Here is a 25,174-nt window from a genome sequence, read left to right on the forward strand (position 1 = left end):
TTTTTATTTTTATTTTTTTTTGTATTATTCTTTAAAATGCCAGAATTGTATATAACTTTATGTATTTTGTCTATTTGATGAACCAAACAAACAAACAAACATCTTTTCACCTGATTTGTGTCAGGTGGAAATGTACATCTCCCTTTTGATGTCGGCTCACTGTGACCATCGGTGTCCCAGGTCTGGAGCCAGTTCTGCTGGATGGTGTCAAGAGGTCACAGGGTCACCGTCTGCTCCAGGGGAACGCAACAAGGGGAGGAGGTTAGATTTTGATCGTGACCTCTGAGCTGTCATTTGAAATGTTGAGTAAAAAGGAACATTTCTATGGCAGCTCCTGTTTCTCTAAACAAGGCTCTATGACGTTTAATTTTGGACTCCGGCTTATTAGTGAGTCTTCCTAACAAGGTGCCTTGTTAAGAAGAGAGTCCTGTCATGTTACATGAAGCTGGCAGCTTTGTCTTGAGATAAATGCTGGTGTTAGTAAAACTTTACCAATTAAAATACAAAGTACAGCTGAGACTGAGGAGAAACGTCTTTGTGCATATGGCCTCACCATACTGTTAAAAACGCACTTTAAAATATAGCTGAAAACATACATAAAATACATTTACATTTTATCATACTGACATAATCTCACATGTAAAATAATCCAATCTTCAGTTTGGCTACACTGATTTAAATTGAAGTTGATGAGAGTGATGTGAAACTTAAATCCATTAATCTTTGATCAGTGATGCTGAAATATGGGATGACTCAAAATGGACGCACATTTATCTCACCCACTCTTCAAAATTGGAAAGACAAGAGAGTATAAAGCTTGAAAAACTTACATCATTGCATATATACAGTATCAATGAGTTTAAACAACAGGAACTGTGATAAACAAGTCTTGCCATACAGAGAAATAGAGAAAAATATAGAGAAAAATATAATTCGAGTATATTTAGTTCGTCTGGGTAAAAGAGACGCCAAATCACTGGGATTACATTTACTGGTGCCTCTAACAAGCCACATAACATACAGTACAGTTAACTCTAGCATTTAAAATAAAAAGTATATATATTTCTAAAGTTTGTGAGTGTTTATAGTTCCATGACTTCCTGTTTCCCGGGAGCATAAATACAAGGCGACACAGAGGTCCATTTCATTTTAGCCACTCTTCCAAATGGGACTGAGAAGACGCCATTCGATCAGTGAGGTAAGTGCATGCTGATTTTCACAAACTGGTTCAAGAAAATAGCTACTCTTACTAACTTTACTGTCTGCAGTCGGAGTAATAAATCACAAGAGGCAAGGAAAGCAGCATCTATTTAAAAAAAACAGATTTGGGGACATTTACACTGTGTTGCATCAGAGTTACTTTTATATGTGATCTGGAAGAATATGAGAGATGAAGAAACTAATGTGACGTTAATTGGGGAATGTTTTTTTTTTTTTTGCTTTTTTTTAACAGTTTATCTAAAGGATGTCTCAAACTGAAGGCGCGGGGGCCAAATCTGGTCCGTCATGACATTTTATGTGGCCCTGTGAACGTAGTGGACAAACTGCAACGTGACTTCATACGCACAGGATCCCAACCTTATCTTCCTGCAGACGGGCAAAGAGCTGCTTGCTGATTATGGCTACCATTGGTTTTAGCTGTCAAGTTGTCAACATAGTGTGTTAAATTTTAAATGTACGCCTGATATATATATATATATATATATATATATATATATATATATATATATATACATATATATATATATATATATATATATATATATATATATATATATATATATATATATATATATACATATATATATATATATATATATATATATATATATATATATATATATATATATATATATATATATATATATATATATACACATATAAAAGGGACGCAGTGCTTTGACGCTAATTGTCAACACTACAGCAACTAGACAACAAGGTGTGAGGGTGTCGCATTTCACTTGTTAAGTTTTAATTTAAAAAAAAACGGCGGGAGAGAGAGAAGTGGGTCAGTCATACTAGCTTGACTTTGACAACTTGAACATGTAGATGTGCTGCAGAATTTGGGGTGTTTAGATTCAGTTAAAAGAAAAAAAGGTGAGCCACACATCAGCTCTCTGACAGATCATCAGTAGTTTAAATGATTAACAATCACAAAATAAGCATCAAGCCTGAAAACATAAAACTGTAACAGACTGAATGGTCTGTATTTTGTGTGTGAATCCTGATACACTAGTGGAGCTGCTGTCAGTCAGTTGCTATGGAAACAGGCCTGTGTGTAGTGTAGCCGTTACAAGAGGGCACAGAAAAAGAACACGAGCGGTTTTGAGTTATTCCTCAAAGTTTTTCTGCGGTACTTTTCCATGTGCTGTGGCGCACTTCTCTACATTAATACCTGCATCTCATTTTGTTAACGTAACTGTTCTACTGCGACAGAGCGGCTCCAAAGGGAAGTAAAAGGATAATCTTTTTGCCCTCCAGCCTTGTGCATATGGACGTAAAGAATAACATGAAGCGTGTCTAAAAGCCAGATGAATAGAACCTTCAAAATAACTAATACGTTTTAATATTATTTACTTTTAAGAAGCGTTCTTTGCATCCAGAGACAGCTATTTGTTCATATTTTAACAGTTTGTGAGTTTTATCCGTATGTTCTGCCACAACCAGCCCTTTGAGGACGTCCATGATCTCGATGTGGCCCAACATGAAAATTAATTTGACACTCCTGCTCTAAACACTAAAGATATTCAAAATTACAAATCCGAGTTACTCAGATCATGGTTGTTAAAATCCAAGAGATATTTCATTCCAGACCAAAGTCACGCAAGGACGCAGTCGAACGCCATCAAAGACATAACTTCTGTCGACTTTAGAGGAAGCAGGTCTCTTTGCTTTCAGGCATAACTCTGAAAGTAAAACATTTTGTCACACTTGGCAGAAAAAACTTGTATCAGTTCATTTTCTGTCTGGCGGAAGCCATCAAGGAATCTCCTGGATGAATCCCGTCTGGCTCAGAGCGTCCTTGTGATCCGTCAGATCGTGTGGGTGAACCGTGAGCTGCTGTCAGGAGGAAGCTGAGGGGGCGGGGAGCGTTCCAGACGATCCGTCACTCGGTCCGGAGTCTCTGGAGACACTTTCAGCTGTAGCTTTGCAGTTGTGCCTCGTCTTCCTTGTACTTGGAGGAGGGGGGCCATGTTCTTTTGGGAGTCATGTTTCCCTCCAGCCTGTGAATTCCCCCGCTGTTCGTGCTCTCACTGTGTGGACAGCAACCCCTGCTGCGGCATTCGAGGGGCTCTTCTACCTTCAAACGCTCCGTCACGCCTCCCATCCTCCTAGCAGGCAGCGACTGTACTTTGTTCATACACATCAAAAACACAACAACTCACCATGTATTTTTGGTTTAGTTCCTAATGCGAATATCTTATGCGCATGAATTAAGACGAAACTAGCAAGCAACTTTTTAGCAAAAATTGGAGCTTGATTTAAGAGATTCATTCATAATGATGGCAGATTAATGCTGTTCCTCATCAATATCAAGGACATATTGAAGTAAAACAAAAGTCACTTGTAATTATTGTGGTGCTTTACTGCGACAAGATACAAAGAACCTTTAGAAGGGAAATATATTAAAAACAACACCGTTAACAGTAAACAGGAGGTTAGTTTTAATGCCAAACTGCAAAGCGATGATGTTGTGACTCAACTAACTCGTACATTAGTTGAGACTTACAAATTAGTTTATTTTACAACTAACTTTTAAGTTAATTGTGTCTTATTTCCAGTCTACTGAGGGTACTGGCATGTCTGCACTAGAAACTAGACCAGACTTTGTGCTTTTTTCATTGCAAAACACAAGTTTTATTTGTTTTTGCTTCATGTAAATCAGGAGGATATACCAGTGCATTTGAACCAGTACTAAACCAGTAGCAGACCAGTAGAGATCAGATTCCTCTCCAGCAGAGGGGAGCGAAAGTTTGAAATAACTTCTGTAAAAGAGTTTAAATGTTATTTCAAACGATACTTGATTAAAAGGACTGTAATTGTAACTTTTTTCATTGTTATGTGTTTTATTTAAATGTCAGTTAATACTTTGTAAATGTGTTTTTATGTTTGTATTTCATAAATGTCTGATCAACTCGTGAAGGATTTTATTCTTGGATTATATATACATATATTTTTTTCTGTCCTATCAAACTTTTGTCTCTTCTTGGCCTGTTGTAGTTATTATCCTGTTTTTAGTATCTTCTGTATTTTAATTGTCCAAAATAAAGCGCTGCTTCACTCAGCTCTGCTCTGTTAAAAGTGGAGTTGTACAAACAAACACGCCTTGCCTTGTTTTGTCCTTTTGGCTCAAACATCAGTTTGACTTTCCTCAGACATTCGTGCCACGTTCCCAGGGCCTTTATATGAAGACATTCAATTACATCAATCCTTTAATTACAGCTAATATTCAAACAAAACCCCAGTTCTTTATCTCTTAAGGAACCCGAATCAGATCTTCATTGCTCAGATGCCAGAACTCTCCCGCCCTGCTTTTAAACCGACTGTTGCTGGCTCGTTGCAGTGAGAGTGACTGCTGTGGCGGGCTGGGAGGCCCCGGAGACAGCGCGGGTGGACGGGATAGGACGGAGGAGGAGTGGGGAGCGCTCCGAGGGGTGCAAATGAGTGCCATTGCGATGCAGTGAGAGGTGGTGCTAAATTTACCCCACTGACACATGGGCTCCAGCTCAGCAGCAGAGTCACAGACAAACAGCGGCGAGCCGAGAGGACTCATCCATGCATCACAGGGGCAGAAGCTGCCATGAAAAACCTGCACATTCAGGGCAGTATTTTAATAATTAAAGACGTGAAAGTGCCTCCACATGCAAGATTATTAAACCACAGAACTCTGGCTGGATTTTTATTAACCATGAAATAGAACAAATTCAGATTACAAAAAATTAATTTTAAAAAAAAAATTCAAAATGGTTGTTTTGTTGTTTTGAAATAAATGTATTTTGTAAAACTGCAATTTGCATCACACAAGTCACGTGATCAAAATCCGGATGTTACTACTGATAAAAACGCCAAAGAAAGCAACAGGATGTAGTAGGAAGGTGATGGTTTGTTTTTGGGGTTTAGCTCACAGAATCACACAGTTAATAAAAAGTTGTTTGTCAATTGAAAGTGTTGAATCCACAGCAGCTTCTCTGTAAAACCAGCAACTACAATTTTCCCAAAACGCTGCATGCATAGCCCAGTTTGAGAAACGTATTGCTCCAACGCAAGAATAAGACACCAACATCTCCTTCGATGACTGATGTTCAGCCACGTTTGAATTTACATCCCTCACTGTCGTGATTTTCAAATGGCTGACAGCGTGAACAAGCTTATTCAGATGTGATTTTCATTTAATCTCTTATTTAATGGAAACACCGCAATTGCAAAATTGTGTTTCTCAACCTCATGAGAGCATAGATAAAGATTTATGCAAATTTGTAATGAAAATGCAGCTAAAGATCCCCTCTGCTCTCAGAGAGCTGTGTGTCAAACAAAGAGCAGGCCTTCGCTGCCCTCAAGCTCAAGTCCTCTGAGCAAACAATCGCAGCTGCTGTGTTACGACTCTCTGGAGCAGGAAGACAGGAACGCTGCTCTGCACACATTTCTCTGAAAGCTCACTGTGAACGATGCTGTTGATTTTGCCTCACGCTGACATGCTGTTGAGAAAGCTTGCACAGCACCGACAACCTTGGGAAATTAGACGCTCACAATCTGGCTCTTCTCATTGTTTGCAGTTTCTGTTGAGCCCTTCCAAACATGGGTGTGGTACCTGAGGGAGCGCTTTGGTCACAATGATGACTTGTGCAAATCCCTGTGGATCTACTTCTTGTGGCTGCAAAACTCAGGAGAAAAGTCCGGTAAGTGAGTCTCTCGTTTATTATCCAACAGTTATCATTCAACCTATTGATCCTTTGTAACTACATCACTTAACCCTCCTGTTATGTTAGTTTCTGAGGTACAGCAATAATGTTTGTGGATCAATTTGACCCGGGGAGTGTTTCGGTTTGCTGGATTCCTGTTGGTTATGCAGGAGGCTCCACTTCTGCTTTTCAAAGATGTACGGTTGCGTAATTGGACATCTGTTTTCAGCCAATTTCACTTGTTTAAACATTAAGTTGGATCTAAAGTGACAAGACGCCCTAAAACAGCTCATTCTGAAAGGAGCTGAAAATAGGCAGAAGTCATTATCTAGGAATGGTTTTGTGCTTTTGTAGACCTATCCTAACCTGTTCGAGGAAGCATAATAGGTCAGCTTTAAGTCTTAAGTCTGAAATATAAAGAGTTTGGGATAAAGATGTGAAAAACAAATGCCTCAAATTTAATGCTCTTGTTGAATTGCTTTACTAATTTTTAGCACGAGTTGCCTGCAGGGAAAATAAGTCGGAATATTTTCAGTAAAACTGTACAAAGCTCTGTTTTGAGGTGGAGTTGGACTGAAATACAAACAAGAGGATGGCAGTCTTTGAGGTGATCATTTATTGGAGAAATAATATTTACAACCCCCCAAAAAAACAGACAGGAGGAACTGGAAAACGACAGAAACAAGCTGGACCGCAGAAATAATGCATGTTAAGAGCTGCACCAACAACCAAACCTGACAGGCTCATAAATGACAGGGAGGTGATTAGTGGAACAAGGACCAGGCTAATCAACTAAAAGAAAGATGTGGAGCAAAACTACGGAGCAGAGAAAACAATACAAGACGACACAGGAATAACTAAAACCTAAACCATTGGGCTCTCTGCATTAACCTAAAACTCTATAGGATGAACAATTATAATAACATTTCTGTTTGCTTCTGCTATAATTGTATATTTATTGAGATATACATATTTATTATGATTTTTATTCGATTACTTCACATGCCTTCGAAAGTTGCTACATTTTTAAAACTTTGTTGTGCTTTCTTTCGTGAACAATGACAATAAAACAAATTCTGATTCTGACGTGTTTTGGACCCTTTGGATCCTTTTCTGGCAGATTCAGTGAGGTTTTTATCTGTCTTTTTTTTAATCTATTTTTAAACAGTCTATGATGAAACAGCCTCACACTCTGACGAGACTTTCTGAGCCTTTAGAAAAGAAATACATTAGAAACACAGATTCTCCGCCATTAACAGCATTAATGTGGAGAGTTTTAGCATATTTATCTTTTGTTTATCAACAAACTCAGCCACAGCTTCATCTGTAAAAAGCACAATGCTCCAATGCAGCAAACTTAACATGTTTATGTTTGTAAAGGTAGGACAGAAGAAGCATTTCATGTCAGGATTTACAAACAAATGCTAATAAACTTATTACACTTCCTCTCCTTTCCTGCTCACTCTTTGTGCAAATTAGGGTCCACATCCAGAGATCCACAGTTTTTGAGGAGGAGCCATTGTTTTATAGCACATTTATTTTAAGTGAGTGACATGTTCTCTCGTGTTTCCCATGTTACTAGGAAAACAGAAGAAATGATCTAAAAAGTGCTACGCTGGAAAAACAGCGTGGCACTTTAGTTTTTAGTACAGTTGAAATATGAAATATGAATGATTGGAGGCACCAATAAGTGAGACTCTCCTGTTAATAAGTTTTGATTTTTTTTCTCATCCCATTAAACTAATAGACTTGAGTTACAGCTTGTGTTTTTCTACAATTTTCCAAATATGAGATAAAGTTACCTTAAATAAAGCAGAGAAAAATGACAATGAGATTGCTATGAGACTGGAGTAAATTGATTGACCTACCTGCAGTGCTATAGGTGATGGTAATGGAAACAAACAGCAGAGTGAGCAATGTGAGCTATTCACCGCCTGCAACCCCCCACTGTGCTGCTGCAGCACCAGAGAGCCAACAACTGCCTCGGCTGTAAATCTGACCGCGTCTGCATGTCAAAAACCGGCTCTTGTTTACAGCGTAAAACATGAAATTTAGAGAACGGTGCAAATTTCTTTACAAAAAAAACAAACAAACAAAAAAAAACAGTTTACACAGGGAAAGAAAACTGTCAACAGATCACTTTTACTCTTCCAACAAACACAGAGGCCAGCTGCTTTTGGAAAGCAACGCACAAAACATTTAGCGCCTCGGCCTTTCAGGAGGTGGCAGGGCAGTAAAATCAGGCTACAAGTACCCGTTATTAACGCAACAAATGAGACGCCTCACAGGCCCATGCACCTGATTATTAACTGCAGCTGAGCAGCTGTAGCGCTGGCTTTGATAGCCCCCTAGTGACCACAGAGGTGTAGCTGCCAGCAAAGATGTAGAGCCACAATATTTATATAATGAGGCTTATTGCAGCTCGTCTGTTTCCACGGAGACTCAACAGAGAGTTTTCATTTTTTAAAAACCCTCTTATTCTTTTTACAGCTTTGTGTTTGTATACATAAGCTGGTAATGCTCACAAGAGGAGCATAAAACCAAAATAATACAGTTTTCTACTTGAGTTGCCTCTTGATATTTAATTCCTGCTTGGTTTCCGTCTAAAGGTCACACAGGGAGCAGGAAATAAGACAACACCCTTTCTACATTAGCTCAGTTTGATTTTGCTCATTTAATTTCATGATACATATATCTGTATTCAAACTCAGGCAAAATCTATTTGACTTTACATGTCAAAAAGTAAAGACTCACAAGACAAAACTAACGTACATGTAAGTTTTTAGCAAGATGTAGCAGCTTGTTTTAAGTGAATAATTCCTTAATATTTATTTTAAAAAAGTCCCAGTTTTCTGGCAGATAATTTCACTTACAAGACATTTTTCACATGTCATAAGTTTTAATAACTCGTTATTTTTATCAGCATTAAGGAATTATTGACTTAAAACAAACTTTTACATCTTATAAGTCACTTGTAAGTTAGTTTTTGCCTTATGCTAAGTGTATTAAAATATTTGCACTAGAAACTAAACAACAACAACAAAAAATACTTGGTTAGATTTTGTGTTTTTGCAGTGCACAGTCAATCGACTGCAGAGCCTGCAGAGTCAAGAGGTTGATTGCACCCTTCTGACAGCATGAAGTAGGCTAAAATATTCATCAATCATTTACTGCAAAAACACAAAATCTAACCATTTAATGTGTTTATGCTCTGGTGTTTCATCATAAAAATTTACAAACTGTTGCTTATTTTATAAGCCTGTAATTTTTAATCTATAATTCCTCTTTTAATTCAATTTATTGTATTTCTGTGGTAATGTTGGTGAACAATGCAAATTAAGTATGTCTGCTTACCCCACATCCAAACTCGTTCTCACTTATTGTTTTTTTTTTTTTAAATACATAAAGCAGTTTAATTTTGAAAAACCAATTCTGAAGTACTTCAGAAAATTTCTCTGAAATCTGTCCAAAATAAAAGAGGGGGAGCGATCAAATTAAAGCCACATGAGTTTTAATGGCGAGGCCGCAGAGAGATTGAGAGCAGCAGAATTTAATTAACAGATTTAAAATTTACGGCATCTCGCCCCAGTAAATCTGGGGTCTTTGTCTGGCTGTAATTACTGACTTTCAGGTCTGAAGGCCACAATATAGTAGGAACTATATGACTGGGGAAATTAAGCAGCTCATTGCTCCGCCTGTGGATCGGAAACAATTCCAGATGATTTCTCATTTCCCCCCTCAGAGTTCATTCAGCCTCTCCGAGTGACACATAAGTTGGCACCGAGTCCGAATGACGTGGGATGAGTGGGGTTTTCCACCCACTCCCATCTGTATGTAATAATGATTGTGGAAGCAGTCGGTTGTGATTGTAATCAGTTTGCTGAAGAGCAGCGCCCAGCGGGTCGTGCTGAACCTAATGAGATAATGAGCTGCGGCCAGATTTACGTTCAACGCTGGAGAGGCGTCAAGAGTGGAAACTGTTTGGCAAATACTGAGATTAAAAAAGAAAAAAAAAAATTACGGTTGATCTGCGATGGCAGAGACAGACAGGATTCAAATGAAACATAAATCTGAAGGCGAGGTCTGAGAATGTTGTCGGATTACGTGGAAATCGTCTTATTGGAAGTTGGGAAAGGTGGTAATGTTTTCCATATGCTTCACAGCTGCAAGGAGTGGACTTTATGGAGTTATGTTTTATTGTGTGTTTAAGACATATTAGAAACTAGAAACCGAATGTTGTTTTGAGAAACAAGCGTCACTGCAATAAAAGCTTTAGTGCAGCATGTATAAAAGCGATTGTTGTTTGGTCTTTTTGAGCCTTGGAAATGTAAATCACACACCAGCGTTGCCTCCGGGTGATTCCTTTATAATGAAATTCATGAATCTTCAAATGTTACCCTCCAATTTGATTAATACAGACCACAGTATATGCAGTATTCATACCGTGGGTTATGATATTAAAAAAGTGTGCCTATCTGTGTATACCTCCTGTGCAAGTTAATCTAGTAGTCTTCTACAAACCAAACCCATCGCTGACCCCTGCAGAGGGAGTCATTTCCACTCACGCTGCGATACCAGAAACTTGCTGAATCTGGAGAACTTTATTTAAAGTTCAACTTTAGAGGAAAATATTCCCAAAGAGAGTGAGAACGAGACAGAAAAATAAAATAGACAGATCTGAGGAACAGTGGGCCTGCAGAGAGGACTGTTTTTGCTTTTTGGTCAAAATTATCATAAACTTTAGTAAGTTAACCAGAGTAAATGCAAAATATGTTTTTCAAATTATGATTTACTTTGTTACGGGTAGAAAGGTACTCAAACCAACCTTGATTTGTGTGTAAATGTAATTTTCCTTCTCATTAAATCAATAATTAACTGATTAACTTTGATTTGTACTATCCAAATAAAAAAAAAAGATACTTATATAGAACCTGCGGGCAGCATGAAGTAGGCCAAATGGTCTCAAAAAGCAACACTCCACATTCAAGAAAACATGAAAACTCATTAAAGTTGACTAATTATGCTTCCTTGACCAGGTCAGGGTAGATCTATGGCCTGCTTACCAACTAAATTTGAAGGTTACAACAGTTTATAAGGTAAAATAAGCTAAGAAGCTAAAACTAGCTAAAATACTAATGATCAAATCTAGGCTAGCACTTGCATGTTGACTACAGTAACATAATCCAAGCAGTGTCAAAAGCCCATGTAAAATCAAAAAATAGCTAAAAAGTCAAAGCTAGCTAAAAAGAAAAAGTAATCCTAGCACCAAGGCTAGCACTAGCATGACACATACTCCGTGCAGAGTGAAAGAAAATCCATGTAAAAGCTAAAACTGGGTAAAAACATATTAATTATAGCATCTAGGCTAGCGCCAGCATGGTGACCTCAAATATACTACATGCAGTACAAAAATATGTATAAGCTCAAATTAGATAAAATGATATCAGCTTAAAGGGTATCAATATTATGTTGGTTTTTGCTTGCATGATATCTGACAATGGTAGTTTTAATACACCACCAAACCATAGCACCAATAATCTACTGGATGTAAGAACAGCTGTATGCAAATTTACATGGAACAGTCCTTTAAAACTAATCACTTTTCTCCAGGTGTTAAACAGCACAAAAACTGTTTAACTGCCCAACCTGAGATTTCAGTCTAGTCAGTTCTACTTGTGAGCTACTTTCAGAATGAGCTGTTTAAGGGCGTCCTGTCACTTTAAATCTAAATTAGCGGCCTCTGGCCACTCCCCAACTCAATGTTTACACTCACAGTAACAATGGCTGCAATCATACAACCATACGTCTTTGAAAATCATAAAAAGTGAACGAATATACTTTATTAATCCCCGGGGTGGAAATTTACATTTCACCACAGCCTTTCCAAAGAACAAAAAACAAACACACACACACACACAGGAGCCTCCACTTTAATGCAGCAAGCAGTTTCTGAATGGTAAGTCAACAACTAAACACCTGTCTTTTCCAGCAGCCATTAAAAACGTGGTGGAGCTCCTATGGGGTTGCTAGGTGACGGGCCGGGCTTCGATGGAGTTGCTAGGTAACGGGGCTCATTTTACCAAAAGACATGGACTTATCTCCGAAAAATGATTGGATGTTGTCTATTTTAGGAGCTTGGGCTGTTATGGGAAGCAGTCAAAACCAAAATGGAAGCATAACAATTTGAAAAATATGAATTTTGCATAATAAGTCCCTATTAATATACTAGTCTACATATGATTACAAAGCACCTTGGAGTAATATTCAATAAAATAAAAACTACAATGAATTTTGTTGGGCTTTATGTTACAGTTAAACACAAAGTAAAGTGAAACTATGAAGTAGGATATTTGTTTATTTAAAATGTCTTTAAAAAAAAAATCAGACCTACTGAACCACCATGCTGTTAGTTTCAGATCTTTTGCATCCTCTACCAGAATTATCCTGTAATTAGCAAACATTTCCTCACAACATGATGCTTCCACCTCCGTTTTTCCGCGTGAATGATGCTTCAGGTTTCTACAAGACGTGATTTTTTTTTTTTTTACATGTAGGCCACAGAGTTCATTTTGTTTTGCTCTGATCTCACCAGGGGTGTAAATACTTCCTTCAGACTTGTGGAAGTTGGATCTTTAAACTGTTAAATAAAACACCCAATTATGTGTTTTTAAATTAAAAATATAGTGTATGAGAGCAGCTGTAGGATGATCCGTCTGAACAGTAACAGCAAATATTCTTCAGATGTTACAGAAAAAAAGGAAACACTGACACAGGTGGGTTTTTGAGGGGTTTTTTTAATTGCAGAAAGCAGTCCAGTTGTCATAAGGCGAACTAGAAATGAAATAATTCAGAAAATAGCCTGAATGCACCTCAAGCCTTCCCTTTAATCTCACAGCACACTCTCCTGATGCGTTTCATGTTTTTCAGAAACAGAAAGTTCTATAAAAACCAAACCAAAACTTTTCTACTTCAAGCTGTAGTGTTATGTTTCTGTGTTCATTCGGGGATCTCATTCACTTTTGATGTAAAAATCCAATATTTTTTCAGATCAAACGGTTCTCAGTCCTTCATGTTTAATTTGAAAATGAATATTAACAATTTCCCCCAAGTAATCTATGGCAGATTTTTCTACAACACTCAGGTTTTAACATATGGACAAGTCGAGGGAGGAAGGAAGGAAACTAAGAGGAAAGGAAGGAATGTGGGACACGGAAAGTAAAGTAATGAAGGAAAGAAGGAAGGAATGTTGCACATTATGAGCTAAAAGATGGAAAAAAGGAAGGCAATACATTTAGAATAGGAAGGAAAGAAATAAGGAAGAATTGACACTAAGAGGAAGGGAAAGAAGGATGGAAGGATGCCAAGAAGGAAGGTAATACACTAAGAAAAGCAATTAAGAAAGGAAAGAAGGGATGAAGGACCCTAAGAGGAAAGGAAGGAAATATAGAAAAAAAAAATAAAGGACATACGGCAGATAAAAACGTAAACTGTGACAAAAGGAAGAGACCAAAAACAATAAATAAAAGGACATAATACTGTGACAACAGGATAGGAAACAAAGTCTGAAGCCATTTCCCTCACTCATTCAGATCAAGAAAATACTAAAGTCAAACTCCACACCGTTATGAACAGCAAAACGACCGTATCCGACAGCAGCAAACACCAGGTAACAACAATAAGAGACAGAAACGTCTCTTAGTTTGAGATAATCTAATAAAATGCGTCCTCATCCATGATGGATGAACTGGAATTTGTAGTGATCAGTTTCTATTTCTATGTAGTTGCAGGAAAAGTTTTAAACTCCCACATCCAGGTGAAGATGCGAGTGTGAACACCGACACAGCAGCTAGCAGCCAAACGTCAACAGATGATGAGGGTTTACTGGGAGTGATGTGATCCGTTTGCCTCACAACCTCATGAGGTCAACAGGTGAAGTCGACCTCAACTTTAAAAAACTATATTTAGTGGTAAATTGTATAAATACAGTCTGTTTTTTTTTAGTATTTGACAAAATAAGGCTTTCTCCAGTCTTCAAGATGGATGATATGAACACATGAGGACAAGAAAGGAATAATGACTATGTTCAAAACGCCAAATGGGTGGGTAAACACAATTTTTACCCACTCAGTTTCACTCAACATGCACGAATTACTGGAAATTTGTCAGCATCTAGAGGAAATTTGCAGTAGTTAAAACACTACATGTTTAATTCCTTCAGAACAGCAGGAGTCGATACATTTCACTCCCCCAGTTTCAACTAAATCCTAGTTATTTTCACAGCCAGCGTCAGCCAAACTAAAGCCCTGCTGCAGATTAACGATCTACTGACAGAGTTGTGAAACGTTTAGCTGCAAAACTGTGAAGAGTTGGTTTTATCAGTTCTTGTTTTGTGGGTTAGCGTCTCTAATTTTCAGCCCCACACCCATCAACCAAGAAGTTACGCTCCACAGCGATGATTTAGAGCCGCTAAAGAAGCAGCTCCAGCAACTGGCTTCACATTAGCAGAGTGTCTGAACCGTTTCATCGTTTTGTTTTGTTTTTTTTCTGAACTTTGGCGTTCCAGCTATGAGGTCACTTTCTGATGAAAACGTTGAAAACCAGCTGTAGGCTCAGGGAACTTATTTTGCTCTTTTGTCTCGGAGAACTACATGCAAAATGAGAAAGAAGATGGAGCTGAGGGGATGAACGAGCGGAGGCACAGCATGGGAAACATAAATACGCTCTGGAGGATAAAAGGGAAGGAAAATGACTGGAAGAAAAGCAGATTCTGTTAATGTGCAAAGGAGAATTTTATGAGAACAGAACCTGAGAAGGAATGCAGGTTTAAGGAGGAAGAAGGAATGAAAGGTGCACTGAAGCAGCCTGGGAAGGGAAGGAGCTAGGGGTGCACCGACATGATAAATCGGTCCTTCACTTTGGGGATTGGCCGATTCTTGAATGTGACAGAGCCGCCCACCAGGTCATGTCTGCACTACTCTGCAACTTTCTTGCTATATTCAGCAAACGACATTACAGACAAGAAATAAAATAAATTAAAAAAAATCGGTATCGGGCAAAATCACAATCGGTGCACCCCTAGTAGGAGCTGTTTGTTTTCTGCTTTCCTCTTCCTGCAGTTTCACTCACAGTCATTTTCCCGCAGCACGTTGTACATGTTGACAGTGAAGCCTGACGACGGCTTGTCGTTGCTCCACCCCCGATGTCCAAACCCTTCATCTTCATCATCACCGTCCTCGTCGTCGTCAGCATCCCTGTCCCTCTCCTCCTCGGGCTCGGAGCTGGATTCTCCGTCCTCCTCGTCTTCCCGCTCCGCACTTCCCTCCTCCTCTGCTGCTCTCCCCTGAAGAGCCATAATCTCAGGCAGGTCTGGATGATTTTCCCAGTGCTCTGTAAGCCGGGAATAATCCCCAAAAAGACGTTAAATCCAGCAGAAATTTAACCCTTCAAGAGCTTCTGAAATGAACAGTCGTACCTTTGAGGCAGCTGTAGCCAGGCGGTCTGAGACAGAGACAGAGCCTGCCATCGATCGCCAGCCTCAGCAGACTGTTGGCTGCACGGTAAACATCGTTGCGCGCAGCTTTCGCCGTCTTGTAGCCTCTCCTTTCTGCCCAAGCTGAGCAACACAAAAACAGAGTGAGATCTTTAGCCGGAGCTCTCAGGGGAGCCATTACAACGTCCGATATTATTCATAATTAATGGATGTTTACAAACTTCCTGTCGTCTGTTTCCTTAAAAAGATTAAGGCTAAAATTAAAACCTTCTGACTAGGGCTGAAACGATTCCTCGAATGATTCGAGTACCTCGATTACTAAAATTCCTCGAGGAAAATTTACCTGCCTCGAAGCTTCGTTAATTTATGTTTTATTAGTTAGCGCACCGTGTTCCGGCCGGGACTTCATTTGCGTTGCGCGGAGCTCTCACTTCCGCCTCTGAGTTGTTGACAAAAGCTAAGTCTCAGCGGCATAAAGTCCAATCTTCAAGATTGGCCCGTGGGGATTTTATTGATTGATGATAATGCTCGACTTTTTATCGTTTTTGGGGAACCAATAAGCATCCTTAAAATGACTGGGGGAATGCCTGGAGTACGGCAGCATTTCTCCTCCGGGGCTGCTGGTTGAAAGCGAACGGCGGGAAGAGCGCTGAGGTGAGCGGATAGACTGAACAGGGCGGGCGGCTGAGTAGCTGATGCTTACCGTGTAAATGTAGCTTTACCGACGAACCGCACAATAAATTTCATATCCCGGTCTGAAGAAACGGGTGGCGGAGCGCATCGTACATGGCTGGTAGATGAGTTTCTGAGTGTGACCAGTGAAGGTGTCGTAAATATCCCGTATTGCTTCCCCCCGTGTTCGTCCCCCGGTCTAACGGTTCGTCAGTCCGCTGGTCTATTTCCTCCCCTCCACCCCATGTTCGTTCATTCGCCCTCTCCTCCCACTCCAGGCGGCATTTCCCGTATTTTCAAACCCAAAGCGTGACAGGTTAGGTGGCAAGGTGAGTTTAATTAATCTATTAAACTCACTGAAGATGAATACATAAACTAAAAGCTGGATTGTAGACATTTTTTATAAGCATATTTGTGAGCCTGCCTCTTTGTTATTAAATTCAATATAATTTCAGATTTTTCTATAACTTTTCTTCTGGTTAACTTAGAAAGTGAGATATTATTGTCACAGGTTAGTTTTCTAAACTACAATAAAGCAACTGTTAGGGATGCTCAAATATGGAAAATTGGACTGATATTGATATCTGATAGTAACACCGGTATTATGCCAGATTTACCAATATTTCATTTTATAATTTTTTTTATCCGATTACTCGATTAATCGTAAGAATAATCGATAGATTACTCGATTACTAAAATATTCGTTTACAACAGCCCTACTTCTGACTAGGGATGCAAGTTATCGATTGAGTTTTCTTCTTAATAGCCTGATCCAAAAGAATCGGGTTGTTAACTTGGTATCAATCCTTCATAATAAGCAAAATAAAACCAGCGGCAAGAATAGAAAGAAATTATTTCCTTTGAACAGGAAGAGACCAAAAACATTCCCAGTTAGCATCTTAATATCAGCTACATTAAAGTTTAGCATGGATTAGCATGGACGTTTAGCATCAGCCTGCCGTGGGATTAAACGTCGTCTCACCTTCACACACATCCCAGGCGGTCCAACTGGGCTCCTCCGCGCTCTGCTGGGATTCTTTCTCTTGCAAACTGGGATGTTTGAGCTTGAGCACAGAAAGGTAAGGCGTTCTCTCGCACAGGTAACCGACTGACGTGTACGGCTCCTGCAGCTGGGCCACCGGGTAAATGCCCGCTAGAATCTGAGGAGACACACCCAGATGATTTAGAGAGCCAGGTATTTAACTCGTCTTAGATTATAGGCAGGTTTAAACTCAGACATGGTGAGCCGTACCTGTAGCTGCTTGTTGACGCGGGAGGGGAAAACGAGGCCGGGGCAGTCGCAGAGTTTGACCGTCGGGGTGAGGTAGTAGGTCTGGAAGTACTTGGTGTGACCCGGCGTTCGAGAGACGCTCACTACTTTCCTCCCCACTAGGCTGTTTATTACGGAGGACTTACCAACATTAGGAAAACCTGGGAAAATAAGTCCAACCACAGGTTAGGATTTAGGGATGCACCGATACACTTTTATCTTACTTTTGATACCAATATCTGAGATTTATTATCGGTCGATATCGATCTGATACAGACATCAAACATTTCTTTTTTTTAAAAACACAGACGGAAATGTACAGAATTACAAATTTATTTGATAATTGCTCACCAGTACATCAAACGTAAACACAACAATAGCTTCAACAACAAAAAGACACTGTATGGAGCTCTGGTAGTGCCAAAAAAGAAATTCATTTTGGTGGTTTCATTTTTTTTTCCAATAAAATATGGTTAAATTTGTTGTAATGTTTTGTTTTATGTTTTTTTAGACTGGATTTAAAAAAATACTCTTCAAAATATTCTTATTGTTTTATTATTATTCCAGTTGGCTGCAAAATAAATTAGGGTATTTATTTATCAAAACAAGCAATTTCAGACATTTAAGAATAAGTTTATTAATTTTAGGAAGTAAAAACACGGGAGAGTCCCAGATTTGTAGATGGTGCCAAAGCCAGAAAGCCTGGGATCCATTATGACAAAATCTCCACCACTGACAAATCTAGTGAATGTTTTTTAAGTTTTGTAATGAAACTCACCTATGCAGCCCAGAGTGAGGACTCCGTCTTTGTAGAGCTCCTGGTTGCTCATCTCTAGAGCGCTGTCGCTTTGATGCTCCACCAGAACCGATTCAGCTCCTTCGTCCTGCAGCTCTCCGTCCAGCCGCGCTGCAGCAGCGTCTCTCTGGATCTTCTGCTCCCAGCTGGACAGGTCCACTGAGAAAAGGAAGAAACAGTGAGACATTTTGAGAGGGTGATTTGTTTCTATGAGGTATCAGTTGTTAAGGTAAAGATGAAGAGCGTAGGAACTCTTCCTCTCACCTTTTCCGGCTGTGATCTCTTGGCAAGCCTTAAAGATATCGATAAGACCTCCGGCGCGACTCCAGTCAGCCTTTTTTCTCATCCTCTTCTTCTGCAACACTTTTAGAGAAACATAATGACAACAGGTGTGAGAGAATAAAACATAATAATTAACCCTTCAAAACAACAAACAGGGTTATTACAGCTTTGGGTTTTTCATTATAGTTTAGTTTTATTTCTTTGTGGCTTTTTGTTTGTCTAAGTCAGTTAGTTTGAAGTATGTTATTAGTAATTATCAGAGGTGGGAAGAGTAACCAAAAACTAGAGGTAAGTCGCTCTATTTTATCATATTTTTACTCAAGTAAAAGTAAAAAGTGGCCTCCAAGAAATTACTCGAGTTAAAAGATTATCATTTAATCTCTAAAAATTACAGCATCAGAGGAAATGAAATATAAAGTTATGTGGACATGTTGGCATTTTTAAAGATTAAAATGAAAATAATTAAAATAATCAGGAAAAAAGAAACATTTTTCCAAATCAATTTCATCTGTATAAAACTCATGATGTATTTTTGGTTAAAACAAGCTGATTCGTTATTCAGTGAAGTTACTCAGAAATTTTACTCAAGTAAGAGTAACAATACTTCATTATAAAATTACTCAGGTGAAAAGTATCCATTTAAGAAATTACTCGAGTCAGAGTAAAAAGAAAAGTGTTTGGTGAAAAGACTACTCGAGTACTGAGTAACTGATCATTTATTATTTAAAAATTACATTGCCAGACGGACTAAGATATAAAGTAAACAAAACCTGAAGTCAGAGTAATGGTACTTCATAATAAAATTACTCAAGTAAAATGAAAAGTACAGTGTAGTGGAAATACTCCTAAAAGTGCATTTTTCCTAAAAGTTACTTTAGTAAATGAATAACTTTTACTAAAAGTAAATTTTTACTTGAGTAAAAGTATAACTGCAACTGTAATGCAGCTACCGTTACCGTAGCAACTGTAGATACAGTTACTACAGTTAGTAGAAACTGTGTCTAGTTACTGCCAAACTCTGGTGATCTTTAGTTAAATATTGTTTAATTTTAGTTTAGTTTTTATTAGGTATAGCAGTAGTTTCTGTTTTTTTCATACTTTGGCTATTTTTTAGGTGCAGAACTCAAAAAGGTAAAATTATTATATTGAGATTATTTATACAAATGAATACTAAACAGAAGTTACAATTTTCAAAAAATGTATTCAGTTACTGTTGAACAACATCTGACTCCAGCGGTTTCTCCAAACGTTCGCTATTTGCGGACGAGCTAAGTGCTGCCAAGAGGAGTTTAAAGTGCCAGCTGACGTAAACTGCTTGTGTGGGGGGAAAATGTCAATATAAATCAATTTCACTTTGGCTTAACGGCGAATAAATCGACCCGTAAACACAAAATCAAAGGAAATGACATCTGTAACTTCAGTATGTTTAAGTTTTATAAACACAGTTAGTCGTAGTTTTTTTTTATCGCTTTTATTTATCCATGTTAACTACGCTGACCTTTTCAACAAGGCCTTGGTTACTGACCTGTGTTGTAGGATTGTCCAGGATGGGACGTGAAGCAGACCATCTCCAGGTGGGGGAACTGGGAGGCCATGTAGTGTTTCCAGGCGATCACCAGCGGCGGAGGACACAGGTCTGCTTTGTTCAACACCAGGATCACCTGCTTGTGCAGATCCGCTGTGATGTAACGGTACAGATCTGGAGGAAACTGCAGCACCTGGTGGATCCAGAGAGACACATTTTATAAACTGTTCATGGTGGATATGTTTTATTATGAGATACATTGAAATGTATAGAAAAAAAAAATGACAAAAAGATAAGATCTAAAACAAAATCATGAATATTTTCATTGTCATTCTGTTGTAGAAAATCTATTAAAAATATGAAAAAAACAGGTAAACCCAACATTCATTACTAAATTAATATTTAAACTATTTAAGCCAGAGTTGTTAAGAGCTACAGGTTAGACGGGTCAATGGACGGAAACAAAGAGATGCTCAAAGAATGGATTTAACTTTTGGACAACACGAGGGCAGATGAGGTGTAGAAACATAATTATTTATCTTTTTTTTTGTGCATTTTTTACTTATAAAGCTACAGAAAATATTTCAATTTCACACTTTTCATGCCATGTATAAAAATGCCAGTGTTTTTTTTTTAAGTTGATTTAATTGCAAGAGGCAGTTCAGTTAATTAAATTCAATATATTTGATTTCTGTTTGTCTGAGGTAACAGCACCAAATCAACTGATTATTTCCTCCACATTCCTATATTTATTTATAGTAATAGCTGAAACATTTTCTCAGTTTAGTTTTTGTCTTGACATTCCCAGAACAAAAGATTATTTTTTTCATCTAGCATCTAGCAAGAGTTGTTTAATAAAAACATAAAAATAATTGGTAGACATGAACAATAAATGAAGTGAAAATATTGTTGATTCTTGACAGTGGCTCCCCCTAGTGGCCTGATCCATTATGACACTGATGATGGGTTCACCTACCGGGTGTCGAATGTCAACAATAAGAAGGATGATATCAGACATTTCCAAAACCCTCCACAGCTGTCTCCAAGTCTGAAATAAAGAGGAAAATAAAGATTTAGCAACAATCATAAACAGCAACACTGGTGACTTTCTGAATTGCTCTTCATCTGCTTCAAGAGAAAATATCTACATATAGTTAAATAATTCTAATAAAATGAAAGGTAGCTGAAGTGACAACAGTGTGACCCTCTGTTGTAAAGATTTAGCAGATTAAATTCAAATTCAAATCCAAAAATACTTTATCAACCCCCAAGGGACATTAAATGTTGTAATTTTCTTCAGAGTTGTTATAGCAGGATTTCCTGTAGCAGTCTGTATTGCAGCACATTACTCTTGCTTCTTGGCTTTACTGTTGCATCTCCAGTTGCTCAGGTGAACACTGAGGTTTAAGTGTTTAGGTGTAGATATTACAAACAGAAAGTAACACCAATTTCTGAGTGGACTTAAAGGGAGTTTTACCTTTTCATCTGACCACAGCTGCAGTATAATCAAAGTTATGAGAGTTTCTGTTGACTTTATAAAAAAGGTTGTGAACTTTTACTGGTCTAGACTGTAGAAACCAGTACATCTGATGGCCTTCAGTGTAAAAAGAAAAAACAAAGCAAAAAAGGTGACTTTCCTCGAGGAAAATTACCTGCCTCAAAGCTTCATTAAATTATATTTTAATATTTAGCACACCGCGTTCCGGCCTGGTGATTTTTTGTGTTGCGCAATGTTGTTGACAAATGCAAATATGAAAATTTGGGCTGTTGATGTCTGACAGTAAAACTGCTGTTAGAATTTACCAATATTTTATTTTATCCCATTTTTTATTCAATTACTCGATTAACCATCAGAACAATTGATAGACGACTTTATTATTAAAATAATCGTTTAAAACAGCCGCACGTTGTAGTCTTTTCACTGCTGCTATAAAAGAAAGCGGCAGACTTTTATTTAAACATTTGTCTTGGCATCCATCGGGGAAACAACGTTACCTCCAGGTTGTGCTCAAAGTGGCTGAGGGAGCCGGGTGGGTTTCTGGAGTGCAGGTCTTCCAGGTAGTCTCTGTAGGACTTCTCCTCCTTCCTCAACAGGCTCTCCCGCGTCATCTCATAAGTCCAAGATGGCCGACGCGGGAAGCCCAGACCTGGTGGAGGAAGATTAAAACTCAGCAGGTAAAGAAGCGACTCACCCCCTCACTGCACTCTGCTCATCTAGGGTGCTTTAAAGAAATATAAGAAAAAAAAACAATGATACCTTTCTCTGAAGGGTAGATTTCATCTTTGCTGACTTCTAGTTCTTTATCCGACACCGGCTTCAGCACCGTCTCCATGGCCAGCTTCTTCCTCCTTTCCACCTCCTCTTTGCTCTCTTTCTCAAAGTGAAGTCGAAACCTTAAAAAAAGAGCAAAAAGTTTCATTTTCCTTTTGTTAGTATCCGAAGCTTAAATACAGTGTAATCAAATATCCACTTTTTCTACTTGATCATGACATGTTTAACGAGATCAGCAGAAAGCTGGTGAAAACTGATTACTTACCATAAAATAAATTACAATTTAGCTCTTGTTGTTTCACTTTTTCTGCTAAGGTGTTAAAGCAGATCAGATTTACCATGAAAAATGATAAACGCCCTCTTAGATCAGTGGAGATGTTTATTTTAATGTAAGTGCTCGTTCAGCTCCAAATAAAACAGCAGTGTTGAATTAGCTTACCTGTTTGGATCATATCTGCCGTCTCTCCCAAAGGGCTGCTGGTTTATTCTTCTGATGTCAGTGGTCTCACTGTCGGAGGTGTCAGACTGACGCTCTCCTCCTCGCTCCACGCTCGCATTGCGGCTGCTCGGACCAGAACCTGTGTCACCTAGCAGACCAGGTTGGCGTCACAGTAAAACTCAATAAATCAAGTTTATTTGTATGGCACTTTTCAGCAACAAGGCCTTTCAGAGTGTTTGCATTGTAAAAACACATGAATAAAATGTCATAAAAACAACATACAGTCAACAACTGGGAAGCTTTTAAAGTATTCATAATTCAGTGGCAACCTGAAAACCAAACCCCTGCCTCAGGCTAAAGTCCATTGCCGTTTTCAGTATATTTTTAATCCAGGACTGGCCTTTAATTACTTTTTTCTTTTCAACAATTTGACCAGTATCCCCACAGCATGATCCTGCCACCACCTTGGCTTTTTGTTGGGCTGGTATGTTTACACAAAAAAAACCCCATATATATAAAAAATTCAAACAGTTCCTGTAAATCTATCAAATGTAAAGGTATATGTTAAACAGCAATGCATTCCCCTATAAATCTAAATGATATTAAACAGGCCGTTTAAGGCAGTTTAAATGTCCAATCCTACAGCAAAACTTACATCATAACACGTAGCTTTGCAAACCACTATGATGTTTACATACTCGGCCACAAGCAAAAACGTGCTCCACTCTGTCTACTGTAAGCTCCATCCCACATGTTTGCTGTTTATTCACCGCTTCAGTAATAAACTGACGGGCTTAAGTTTGACTTTCAACTTCGACTGTAAGTTACAGTAAACGCGACATGATGCAGTCTGGACAAACACACGTTTCTATAACAGACTAAATGTCTGGAGTCATGTGTTAGCTTAATACATTAACGAAACCTTTAGCCACGGAGGAACAGTTTCCAAAAACTGAATTCTGCCGTGGAGCTAACTGCTACCGTTAGCATGCTAGTGCTAACGGCAAAAAAAAAAAAAAAAAAAAAATGTTACCTCTCTTTCTCTCGCGTTTGACTTGCAGCTGTTTCTTCTTCTGTTTGTTGCTAAATGGCTTTTTCCGAGGCATGGTCCAAAAAGCAGGAAAGCGGATAAATATATTTAATAGCTCTGTACTGTGTGTCGCTACCACACAGCTTTCAAATTGCCGTTATTTACATGAGTGAAGTTTCTGGACTCCTACACTTTTTCAGTGACGCAACATCCACTGCAGACTGCGGAGAACCGTGGACGGAACCAATTTGATGGTCCGCAAAAACCACCAATAGCGGTTTTATCATGCCTTTTCTTAACAGTTTATATAATTAAATTGTAAAATAATAAAGAAAATATCACCAGTACTCAATTATTGATAAATAAACCCACAATATGTTAGTAAAACTACGATTAAACCCCCCTGTGCTCAAATGGTACAATCCACCTTTGTAAACACCTCATAAAAATGTGCACATTCCAGCAGACGGGCATAAACTCTATGGAAGGTCGTTTTAACATTTAATCCAACCACACATCTATTTTTAGTTTTGTAGATATAAACATCTAGTTTCAATTCATTAGATTCCACCTACAATTTGAAAGAAAAAGTTATTTAATAAATTAAATGACATCCTTATTTGTAATTGTTGTGTTTTACTGTCTTGAAAACTGAGAAGGTTTTAGCTGAACCTAAGTTTAAGATGAATACAAATAAAACTGTAAACGTTTGGAAATCAAAAGTGTAATTGCCATTAAAGCTTAAAGGCTAAATTAAATGTTTTCAAAAATGTTTTTTTTTTTAAATATCCCAGACTTCCCCTCTATTTAAAAATATTTATATTTAAAATATTCTGAATTTCTTGAATACATAAACAAAAATGTTCAATCAACTCAGACTAATTAGATACTAAATGTCTCAATGATTAAATATAACAAAAATTATATTTATTATATTAGTTATAAACAGCAACTCAAATACTCATGACTTCTTTTCCCCATTGAAAATATTTTGGATGTTTAAAATATATTTCCATCTTTAACAAAAGTCACATTTACCGTTCATGTGTGTTCCCATTTCAACTTCAGATATATTTTAAATATTTTCATTTATCGAAGAAACACTGATGATTTCTGAAAAAAAATCATAATTTCCATTTAACCTGTTTTATATGAAAAAATTTTTCCCCATTATGTCCTTTACAGCTATTTAAAATACATTAGTATGTTTTTGTTAAAATGTCTGCCAGTCACTCAGTTCAAATAAATAGCGTTTTAAAGTCACAAAAGGAATAATTAGTTTTAGGAAATGACTTTCTGCAGGGAAAAATGTGGATTGGTCTTTTCAGGATGGAGGTCAGTCAACGTCTCAGACACAGGAGTTCAAGTTTCTTAAAGTGCCTTTAAAATAGATGGATTTCCAACTATACAATTCCATAACTTGATGGAAATTATAATAAATTAAAGAGATAATGGTCCCAAAAACAGAATAAATAATTAACCAGAACATTAGACATTC

At 38.0% G+C, this 25,174-nt stretch overlaps 1 protein-coding gene across 2 annotated transcripts; it reads right to left on the bottom strand.

The window, feature by feature from the left end:
* On the bottom strand, window positions 1-23,971 carry gnl1 (G protein nucleolar 1). 2 transcript variants are annotated; one of them, XM_088013793.1, is made up of 13 exons: window positions 23,680-23,971; window positions 22,647-22,794; window positions 22,193-22,329; window positions 21,931-22,082; window positions 20,912-20,983; window positions 19,936-20,128; window positions 18,393-18,491; window positions 18,111-18,287; window positions 17,315-17,493; window positions 17,045-17,222; window positions 15,373-15,513; window positions 15,027-15,287; window positions 1-230 (listed from the first exon to the last, which is right to left on the bottom strand). In XM_088013793.1, exons 1-13 carry the CDS (start codon window positions 23,750-23,752, stop codon window positions 208-210), a joined length of 1,833 nt encoding a protein of 610 aa, XP_087869919.1. In that variant the 5' UTR covers window positions 23,753-23,971; the 3' UTR covers window positions 1-207. The 2 variants fall into 2 exon arrangements, with proteins under 2 accessions (XP_087869919.1, XP_014842595.2); XM_014987109.2 differs by lacking the exon at window positions 1-230 and having other exon boundaries at window positions 12,675-15,287; window positions 23,680-23,969.
* Window positions 23,972-25,174: the final 1,203 nt, after the last annotated feature.

This window comes from Poecilia mexicana, unplaced genomic scaffold, assembly GCF_051168715.1.
Source record: "Poecilia mexicana isolate PSO_F unplaced genomic scaffold, ASM5116871v1 scaffold_16, whole genome shotgun sequence".
NCBI classification, from domain to species: Eukaryota; Metazoa; Chordata; class Actinopteri; order Cyprinodontiformes; family Poeciliidae; genus Poecilia; species Poecilia mexicana.

Excerpts from the sequence above, each read along its gene's own strand:
- gnl1 (XM_088013793.1), bottom strand. The coding sequence starts at position 23,752 with ATGCCTCGGAAAAAGCCATTTAGCAACAAACAGAAGAAGAAACAGCTG. Across the intron at positions 22,083-22,192 it reads AATCTACCCTTCAGAGAAAG|GTCTGGGCTTCCCGCGTCGG; the intron begins GTATCATTGTTT and ends TTCCTCCACCAG. Across the intron at positions 18,492-19,935 it reads TGGACAATCCTACAACACAG|TGTTGCAGAAGAAGAGGATG; the intron begins GTCAGTAACCAA and ends TTTCTCTAAAAG.